Here is a 10,780-nt window from a genome sequence, read left to right as displayed (position 1 = left end):
CAGAGACAACTGAGAAAGGAAACAGTGCGACAGTGAGGAAGCAAAAGAATGGGAGGGGAATCGGACCATTCCTGTCCCTGTCCTGGGAGTGTTCGATGGGGACAGTGTAGAGGGAGCTTTACTCTGTATCTAACCCCGTGCTGTACCTGTCCCTGGAGTGTTTGATGGGGACAGTGTAGAGAGAGCTTTACCCTGTCTCTAACCCCGTGCTGTACCTGTCCCTGGAGTGTTTGATGGGGTCAGTGTAGAGGGAGCTTTACTCTGTATCTAACCCCGTGCTGTACCTGTCCTGGGAGTGTTTGATGGGGACAGTGTAGAGGGAGCTTTACTCTGTATCTAACCCCGTGCTGTACCTGTCCCTGGAGTGTTTGATGGGGTCAGTGTAGAGGGAGCTTTACTCTGTATCTAACCCTGTGCTGTACCTGTCCCTGGAGTGTTTGATGGGGACAGTGTAGAGAGAGCTTTACCCTGTCTCTAACCCCGTGCTGTACCTGTCCCTGGAGTGTTTGATGGGGTCAGTGTAGAGGGAGCTTTACTCTGTATCTAACCCCGTGCTGTACCTGTCCCTGGAGTGTTTGATGGGGTCAGTGTAGAGGGAGCTTTACTCTGTATCGAACCCCGTGCTGTACCTGTCCTGGGAGTGTTTGATGGGGACAGTGTAGAGGGAGCTTTACTCTGTATCTAACCCCGTGCTGTACCTGTCCTGGGAGTGTTTGATGGGGACAGTGTAGAGAGAGCTTTACTCTGTATCTAACCCCGTGCTGTACCTGTCCTGGGAGTGTTTGATGGGGACAGTGTAGAGGGAGCTTTACTCTGTATCTAACCCCGTGCTGTACCTGTCCTGGGATTGTTTGATGGGGACAGTGTGGTGGGAGCTTTACTCTGTATCTAACCCCGTGCTGTACCTGTCCTGGGAGTGTTTGATGGGGACAGTGTAGAGGGAGCTTTACTCTGTATCTAACCCCGTGCTGTACCTGTCCTGGGAGTGTTTGATGGGGACAGTGTAGAGAGAGCTTTACTCTGTATCTAACCCCGTGCTGTACCTGTCCTGGGAGTGTTTGATGGGGGACAGTGTAGAGGGAGCTTTACTCTGTATCTAACCCCGTGCTGTACCTGTCCTGGGAGTGTTTGATGGGGACAGTGTAGAGGGAGCTTTACTCTGTATCGAACCCCGTGCTGTACCTGTCCTGGGAGTGTTTGATGGGGACAGTGTAGAGGGAACTTTACTCTGTATCTAACCCCGTGCTGTACCTGTCCTGGGAGTGTTTGATGGGGACAGTGTAGAGGGAGCTTTACTCTGTATCTAACCCCGTGCTGTACCTGTCCTGGGAGTGTTTGATGGGGGACAGTGTAGAGGGAACTTTACTCTGTATCTAACCCCGTGCTGTACCTGTCCTGGGAGTGTTTGATGGGGAACAGTATAGAGGGAGCTTTACTCTGTATCTAACCCCGTGCTGTACCTGTCCTGGGAGTGTTTGATGGGGGACAGTGTAGAGGGAGCTTTACTCTGTATCTAACCCCGTGCTGTACCTGTCCTGGGAGTGTTTGATGGGGACAGTGTCGAGGGAGCTTTACTCTGTATCTAACCCCGTGCTGTACCTGTCCTGGGAGTGTTTGATGGGGGACAGTGTAGAGGGAGCTTTACTCTGTATCTAACCCCGTGCTGTACCTGTCCTGGGAGTGTTTGATGGGGACAGTGTCGAGGGAGCTTTACTCTGTATCTAACCCCGTGCTGTACCTGTCCTGGGAGTGTTTGATGGGGACTGTGTAGAGGGAGCTTTACTCTGTATCTAACCCCGGCTGTACCTGTCCTGGGAGTGTTTGATGGGGACAGTGTAGAGGGAGCTTTACTCTGTATCTAACCCCGTGCTGTACCTGTCCTGGGAGTGTTTGATGGGGACAGTGTAGAGGGAGCTTTACCCTGTATCTAACCCCATGCTGTACCTGTCCTGGGAGTGTTTGATGGGGGACAGTGTAGAGGGAGCTTTACTCTGTATCTAACCCCGTGCTGTACCTGTCCTGGGAGTGTTTGATGGGGACAGTGTCGAGGGAGCTTTACTCTGTATCTAACCCCGTGCTGTACCTGTCCTGGGAGTGTTTGATGGGGACAGTGTCGAGGGAATGATCAGCCAAGCGTTGCTCCTACCTGATGATTTCCAGGAGAATGTTATAACGCTGGATCTCCTGCAGCAGTACGACATTCAGGGGCGAGTTGTCGTCCAACAGCATCAGACACGTGCCTTCATAGTCCAGATCCTCGGGGGTCCTTTGTAACACATCGGCCGATAGCTCGAGCACCTTTAGTGACAAGACAGAGTGAGGACACCGTGCGCCGTTACGCAACCTGCTTCCCAGCTACTGAAGGAATCTCTAACTGAGGTGCTGTTACCGCGGTAATGCAGGAAACAAGGTAGCCAATTTGCGCACAGCAAGATCCCACAGACTGCAACATGATGCGGGCCAGCCAATCTGTTTTAGTGATTTTGGCTGTGGGGAATAGCCCTGAACATAAGGAACAGGAACAGGAGTAGACCATTCTGCCCATCCAGCGTGCTCCATCGTGCAATACTATCATGGCTCATCTTGGTCTTCAACTCAATTCTCCCAACCGCTCCCCGTATCCCTTAATTCCCCGAAAGATCTAAAATCTGCCTGTCCCACAGCGGTAAATATAGTCAATGATGGAGTACCCGCACCCAGCTCTGATCAATCAAGAACCATAGAATCCCTACAGTGCAGAAGGAGGCCATTCAGCCCATCGGGTCTGCACCGACCACAATCCCACCCAGGCCCTATCCCTACAACCCCACACATTTATCCTGCTAGTCCCCCTGGCACTCGGGTTAATTTAGCACGGCCAATCCACCTAACCCGCACATCTTTGGACTGTGGGAGGAAACCGGAGCACCCGGAGGAAACCCACGCAGACACGGGGGAGAATGTGCAGACAGACAGTGACCCAAGCCGGGAATTGAACCCAGGTCGCTGGTGCTGTGAGGCAGCTGTGCTAACCCACCGTGCCACCCTGCCGCTCCTGTGAAGGGTCATCCAGGCTCGAAACGTCAGCTCTATCCTCTCTCCACATATCCTGTCAGACCTGCTGGGATTTTCCAGCATTTTCTGTTTTTGTTTGAACATCCACAGCACCCCCGGGGAGAGAATTCCAAAGATTCACAACCCTTTGGGTGAAGACATTTCTCCTCGTCTCGATCCTTCTCCTGAGACTGTGCCCCCGTGTTTCAGATTCCCCCCGGGCCAGCGGAAACAATCCCTCAGGGCCCACCCTGTCAAACCCACTCAGAATCTTTGTACGTTTCAATGGGGTCACCTCTCATTCTTCTAAACCCCCAGAGAATAAAAGTTTTATTTCCTCAGCCTCTCATCATAGGACAAACCACCCCCCATCCCACTCTGTGATCCCAGGGAGCTACTGAGTGAACCTTCGCTGTACCAGCTCCAGTGCAAGTGCATCTTTTCTGAAATGTGGAGATCAAAACTGCATTCACTATTCCTGATGTGTTCTCACCAAGACCCTGTACAAATGCAGCAAAGTTTTGTGATTCCTGCACACCGATCCCCTTGCAATAAAGGCCAACATGCCATCGGCCTTCCGAATTGCCTGCTGCACTGCTTGCTCACACCCAAGCCTCCCTGAGTCACAGGTTTAAGACCAAACTGAATAACCTCACACTTCCCCACGTTACACTCCGTCAACTTGTTTCACACTCACCTAACCCGTCTGTAGCCCTTTGCAGTCACTTTGTGTCCTCCTCACAGCTTGTATCCCTACCTAGCTTCGTATCATCGGATTCATTGAATCATAGAATCCTACAGTGCAGAAGAGGCCATTCAGCCCATCGAGTCTGCACCGACTCTCTGACAGACCATCTTACCCAGGCCCTCTCCCCTTGCCTATCCCCGTAAGCCCACATATTCACCATGGAAAATCCACCTATCCTGCACATCTTTGGACACTAAGGGGCAATTTAGCATGGCCAATCCACCCCTCGCACACCCCCCCCCCCCACCCCGCACCTTCAGGATGAGAAAATTACTTTTTATCTTTTCATCTAAGTCACTAATATAACTTGTAAATATTGGAGGGCCCAGCACTGATCCTCGTGGCCTCCAGTGGTCACAGCCTGCTAACTTGAAAATGCCCCAACTCTCTGCTTCCTGTTTGTTATCCAATCCCCGTTCTTCTCCCAATACGGACGTGGGATATTTCAGGTTCACACTCGGGAGCAGAGGGTTGCGGAGTGCGGGGAGAGGTTATTTTCTGACTCGCTGAGGGTGCGCACCGTGGGGGTTTGCTGGGGATGTGACATTCACAGGGAGTGAGGGAGTGTGCCCTCTTGTCGAGCGGAGGGTTTTACCTTTTCCTCCCTGGTCATTCCCTTGCCCCCAGCGGTGGTGACCTGTGGCTGCAGCGACAGCAGGGTGTCGAAGAGTCTGAGAGCCTCGATGATCTCACTGGCCACATCAGCGTTGGGGTGTTGCCCGAAGGCCTCGGGGTGTTCCATCGCAGGCAGCATGTTGATGTACTCTTGGTAAGATTCCAGGTCCCCATCTTTGGGGATGTAGTAATTATCCAATATGGAGAGTCTGAGAGGAACGCAAAGCATGCACATTAGAAATGATCTCGACAGAAAGAATACTGTTTGGGTGGGGTATGGGGAAGGAATCTTCAAGCACAGAAGATTTAATAAATCATTAAATTAGGGCTAGGTTACAAACATGAACTCCATGCACTCGGAAAGCATGGTGAATATAAAATGGCATCCCATACTGGGGAATTCACAGCAGAACAGCAAATGTCTCACATCTCTGTCAGGCACGACCAAGAGTCACAGGATTAGAGGCTGTCATCAGTTGGATGATGGGGAGAGTTAGGAGATCAAAATTATGGGAAAGTAAATCCTTATCCCATCACCGTGTGGGGGAGTCACAGACCCCCGTCCCATCACCGTGTGGGGGAATCACAGACCCCCGTCCCATCACCGTGTGGGGGAATCACAGACCCCCGTCCCATCACCGTGTGGGGGAATCACAGACCCCCCCGAGTCACCGTGTGGGGGAATCACAGACCCCCGTCCCATCACCGTGTGGGGAATCACAGACCCCCGTCCCATCACCGTGTGGGGGATCACAGACCCCCGTCCCGTCACCGTGTGGGGGAATCACAGACCCCCCGTCCCATCACCGTGTGGGGGAATCACAGACCCCCGTCCCGTCACCGTGTGGGGGGATCACAGACCCCCCGTCCCGTCACCGTGTGTGGGGGAATCACAGACCCCCCCGAGTCACCGTGTGGGGGAATCACAGACCCCCCCGAGTCACCGTGTGGGGGAATCACAGACCCCCGTCCCATCACCGTGTGGGGGAATCACAGACCCCCGTCCCATCACCGTGTGGGGGAATCACAGACCCCCGTCCCATCCCCGTGTGGGGGTATCACAGACCCCCCGTCCCATCACCGTGTGGGGGAATCACAGACGCCCCCGTCCCGTCACCGTGTGGGGGAATCACAGACCCGCGTCCCGTCACCGTGTGGGAGAATCACAGACCCCCGTCCCATCACCGTGTGGGGGTATCACAGACCCCCGTCCCATCACCGTGTGGGGGAATCACAGACCCCCGTCCCATCACCGTGTGGGGGAATCACAGACCCCCGTCCCATCACCGTGTGGGGGAATCACAGACCCCCGTCCCATCCCCGTGTGGGGGTATCACAGACCCCCCGTCCCATCACCGTGTGGGGGAATCACAGACCCCCCGTCCCATCACCGTGTGGGGGAATCACAGACCCCCCCGTCCCATCACCGTGTGGGGGAATCACAGACCCCCGTCCCATCACCGTGTGGGGGAATTACAGACCCCCCCGTCCCATCACCGTGTGGGGGAATCACAGACCCCCGTCCCATCACCGTGTGGGGGAATTACAAACCCCCGTCCCGTCACCGTGTGGGGGAATTACAGACCCCCGTCCCATCACCGTGTGGGGGAATCACAGACCCCCGTCCCGTCACCGTGTGGGGGAATTACAGACCCCCCGTCCCATCACCGTGTGGGGGAATCACAGACCCCCGTCCTGTCCCCGTGTGGGGGAATCACAGACCCCCGTCCCATCACCGTGTGGGGGAATCACAGACCCCCCGTCCCATCACCGTGTGGGGGAATTACAGACCCACATCCTATCACCGTTTAAGTTTATTTATTAGTGTCACAAATAGGCTTACATTAACGCGGCAATGAAGTTACTGTGAAAATCCCCTCGTCGCCACACTCTGGCACCTGTTTGGGTAACACTGAGGGAGAATTCAGCACGGCCCAATGCACCCTAACCAGCACGTCTTTGGAGTGTGGGAGGAAACCGGAGCAGCCGGAGGAAACCCACGCAGACACAGGGAGAACGTGCAGACTCCACACAGTCACCCAAGCCGGGAATCGAACCCGTGTCCCTGGCGCTGTGAGGCAGCAGTGCGAACCCACTGTGCCACCGTGAGGGAGAAAGTGCCAGAACTCCCACGTCCCCCACACCTTGGGGCACTCGTTGTTGCAGAGTTTTGAACAGCGTGTTCTGGGGAAAGGTTAGTGAGAGCAGTAGCCAGAGGGAGCGGGCTACTTCTGTCTCTGCGTCAGTGATTCTTGGAAAACGAGTAGGGAGAAAGGTTTACTGTTCCTCGTTAACGCACTAACTGGAACATTGATTTCTTGCTACACCGTGCCACTGAAAGGCATTTATCTGGCTGAATGTCACTGGGTCTTTGGCAGTGGTGGCACTTCACAGAGTGAAAAATGAAACTTACTTGAAGTAAGGACTGGCGACAGCCTGGTCACAGAAATAGTCGTTGATGTATGTGGTCAGCAGTCGGCGATCCCAGTCATCAGTAACATGGCCTCCGTAATTCACCCCCGCAATCAGGTACTTGAGAGCGTCCCAAGGTGTTGCCTCGTATTCATCCAGGTAAATGCTGAGCAGGTTTTCAGACACCTGCAGCACAGACAGTGTGTTTGAGTTCCACTGACCCAGTCCGTCTGCTCCACTCAACAGACCTGGATAGACTTGGTACTCTTCAGTGGTGTTTGATGGGGACAGTGTAGAGGGAGCTTTACTCTGTATCTAACCCCGTGTTGTACCTGTCCTGGGAGTTTTTGATGGGGACAGTGTAGAGGGAGCTTTACTCTGTATCTAACCCCGTGCTGTACCTGTCCTGGGAGTGTTTGATGGGGGACAGTGTAGAGGGAGCTTTACTCTGTATCTAACCCCGTGCTGTACCTGTCCTGGGAGTGTTTGATGGGGGACAGTGTAGAGGAGCTTTACTCTGTATCCAACCCCGTGCTGTACCTGTCCTGGGAGTGTTTGATGGGGGACAGTGTAGAGGGAGCTTTACTCTGTATCTAACCCCGTGCTGTACCTGTCCTGGGAGTGTTTGATGGGGAAAGTGTAGAGGGAGCTTTACTCTGTATCTAACCCCGTGCTGTACCTGTCCTGGGAGTGTTTGATGTGGGACAGTGCAGAGGGAGCTTTACTCTGTATCTAACCCCGTGCTGTACCTGGCCTGGGAGTGTTTGATGGGGGACAGTGTAGAGGGAGCTTTACTCTGTATCTAACCCCGTGCTGCACCTGTCCTGGGAGTGTTTGATGGGGGACAGTGCAGAGGGAGCTTTACTCTGTATCGAACCCCGTGCTGTACCTGTCCTGGGAGTGTTTGATGGGACAGGGGGCACACTCTGCAGGCCACGCTCGGTGAGCAGAAAGACATTTTGTTGAAATTGGAATGTATGGTGTGGACATTAATGAGTGGAGTGGGGAAGAGGGCAGGTTCCCGTAAATCTGTTCCCAGTCACTCTGATTACACACGCCTACCTCAAAGTCGGAGTCGTTGAAGCCGTAGATGATATTCCAGCCGAGTTGCTGGAATTTCTTGCGTTCCAGCAGGATGCTGTGGAAGAAGCACAGGGCAAAGAGCAGCTTTTTGTATTTCCTGGGCTTGGAGCAGCGTTTGAATTGCTGATGCGACACCAGGTTGTACAAACGCTTCATGTTTGCTTTGATGCCCTGAGGTGGGGGCGCGTGGCCCGGGGTGGGGGAGAGAGAGAGAGAGAGAAAGAGAGACAAGCGTTAGCAAAAGGGGCAAGTGAGCCGGGCTTCGAGCCTTCTGGAGAACCGTCACGGTTTGCACGTCCAGTCACTGAAGCATCCCACTAAATGGTGCCGGGCTCCGGCTGAGTGCCGCCTGCCAAAGGGAGCGGGAGAGGCGGGGGTGGAAGAGGCTGGCACAGTCTGTCAGTCGGGAAGAGCGGGACCGGCACTGGGCATGTTCCTTTGTGGCAATAGCAGTCCCCTCTCCCAGGGACGGAGGAGATCAAGCTCGGACCTCTGAGCTGTCTGTACCACCAGGGGAGGAGATGGCCTCGTGGTAATCTCACTGAACTATCACATCCAGAAACTCAGCTCATGGATCGAAGCAAATTACTGCGGAGGCTGGAATCTGGAACGAAGAAACGCTGGAAAATCTCAGCGGGTCTGGCAATGAGGAGAGAAGAGGAGCTGACAGCTTTGACAAAGGCTCATCTGGACTCGAAACGCCAGCTCTTTGCTCTCCTTACAGAGGCTGCCAGACCTGCTGAGACTTTCCAGCATTTTCTCTTTTGAACTCAGCTAATGTTCTGGGGACCCTGGGTTCGAATCCCGCCGCGGCAGACGGTGGAATTTGAATTCAATAAAAAATATCTGGAATTAAGAATCTACTGATGACCCATTGTCGATTGTGGGAAAAACCCATCTGGTTCCTTTCGGGAAGGAAATCTGCCGTCCTTACCCCGGTCTGGCCTGCATGTGACTCCAGAGCCACAGCCAATGGGGGTGACTCTCAACTGCCCTCCAAGGGCAACTAGGGATGGGCAATAAATGCTGGGCCCAGCCAGCGACGCACATGTCCCACGAATCCATAATCAAATAGGGTGTGTGTCATGGCCCAGAAGCTCACCTTGAGCATCAAGCTGAACCCAGAGACCAACTCCTCACCATTCCCCAGCCCAGCTGCCTCTAGTCTGGCGCCCTCTCCTCACTGGGTATTTGCTACCTCCGGGCACGCTGGGGGGGACATTGAACCAGCGAGGGGGGCGTGTGACGGCTGGACGGAGACACCCGCTCCTGGGATTACCTTTGGTGGCTCTGTTGTCATCTTGATGCTGGTCTGTAGGATGGAGACTGGAAAGTCGGGATGCGGGCTGGAACTTATCCAGAGACGGAAGTCCGGGTGCGGATCCTGGATCTGCAGCTGTTCTATCAGCTTATCCAACTGTGGCATCCAGGAGAGCGAGAGGTGGCAGTTTGCGAGGAACACCCAGTTTCCTGTCGGTTACACAGAGAGGAAGCAGATCAGCTGGTGTTCCCTCAGCGTGGTCACTCTCTTACCCCTGGACACGGGAGGCCCGTGACCATCACAGACAACAGAAACTCCCACTTCACCAATCCGCAGAGTGAACACCCGCACAGGTGCACGTTCCAGAGAAGCTGTCTGCCGGGACGGGGGGAAAGAGAGGAGCCCGAGGTTTGTCTGGATGATCGACTGAGAGGGGTTTAACCAAGGTGAGAGCCATTTAACAAGCAGCTTTGACAGGGCTCGACACAATCTGTCAAGCTGCAGGAACCAGAATAGAGCTTGGCTTCAACAAGATGTTTCAATTTCAAATAGGACCAGAACCAGGGGAGAATGTGGGACTCGCTCCCACGGGGAGTGGGGAGAATGTGGGACTCGCTCCCACGGGGAGTGGGGAGGATGTGGGAGTCGCTCCCACGGGGAGTGGGGAGAATGTGGGACTCACTCCCACAGGGAATGGGGAGAATGTGGGACTCGCTCCCACGGGGAGTGGGGAGAATGTGGGGCTCGCTCCCACGGGGAGTGGGGAGAATGTGGGACTCGCTCCCACAGGGAATGGGGAGAATGTGGGACTCACTCCCACGGGGAGTGGGGAGAATGTGGGGCTCGCTCCCACGGGGAGTGGGGAGAATGTGGGACCCGCTCCCACGGGGAGTGGGGAGAATGTGGGACCCGCTCCCACAGGGAGTGGGGAGAATGTGGGACTCGCTCCCATGGGGGAGTGGGGAGAATGTGGGACTCGCTCCCACGGGGGAGTGGGAAGAATGTGGGACTCGCTCCCACGGGGAGTGGGGAGAATGTGGGACTCGCTCCCACGGGGAGTGGGGAAAATGTGGGACTCGCTCCCATGGGGAGTGGGGGAGAATGTGGGACTCGCTCCCACGGGGGAGTGGGAAGAATGTGGGACTCACTCCCACGGGGAGTGGGGAGAATGTGGGACTCGCTCCCATGGGGAGTGGGGAGAATGTGGGACCCGCTCCCACGGGGAGTGGGGAGAATGTGGGACTCGCTCCCATGGGGAGTGGGGAGAATGTGGGACCCGCTCCCACGGTGAGTGGGGAGAATGTGGGACACGCTCCCACGAGGAGTGGGGAGAATGTGGGACTCGCTCCCATGGGGGGAGTGGGGAGAATGTGGGACTCGCTCCCAGAGGGAGAATGCGGGACTCGCTTCCACGGGGGAGTGAGGGGAGAATGTGGGACTCGCTCCCACAGGGAGTGGGGAGAATGTGGGACACGCTCCCACGGCGAGTGGGGAGAATGTGGGACACGCTCCCACGAGGAGTGGGGAGAATGTGGGACTCGCTCCCATGGGGGGAGTGGGGAGAATGTGGGACTCGCTCCCACAGGGAGTGGGGAGAATGTGGGACTCGCTCCCACGGGGGAGTGGGG

The 10,780-nt window shown here is 55.3% G+C and overlaps 1 protein-coding gene across 1 annotated transcript in view; it reads right to left on the bottom strand.

Moving 5' to 3' along the window:
* Nucleotides 1-2,146: 2,146 nt before the first annotated feature.
* The window catches only part of LOC144488012 (dynein axonemal heavy chain 2-like), a gene marked incomplete at both ends in the record, with an annotated part of 107,533 nt that continues 98,899 nt past the window's right edge, over nucleotides 2,147-10,780 (bottom strand). Inside the window, 5 exons of the mRNA XM_078206029.1 lie at nucleotides 2,147-2,298; nucleotides 4,377-4,605; nucleotides 6,810-6,994; nucleotides 7,871-8,062; nucleotides 9,171-9,361. Of these exons, the coding sequence (XP_078062155.1) occupies nucleotides 2,147-2,298; nucleotides 4,377-4,605; nucleotides 6,810-6,994; nucleotides 7,871-8,062; nucleotides 9,171-9,361 (949 nt within the window). The remainder of the gene's footprint in view (nucleotides 2,299-4,376; nucleotides 4,606-6,809; nucleotides 6,995-7,870; nucleotides 8,063-9,170; nucleotides 9,362-10,780) is intronic.

The sequence above is a fragment of the Mustelus asterias genome, unplaced genomic scaffold (genome assembly GCF_964213995.1).
Source record: "Mustelus asterias unplaced genomic scaffold, sMusAst1.hap1.1 HAP1_SCAFFOLD_1201, whole genome shotgun sequence".
NCBI lineage: Eukaryota > Metazoa > Chordata > Chondrichthyes > Carcharhiniformes > Triakidae > Mustelus > Mustelus asterias.
This window is presented reverse-complemented; position numbering and strand designations above follow the sequence as displayed.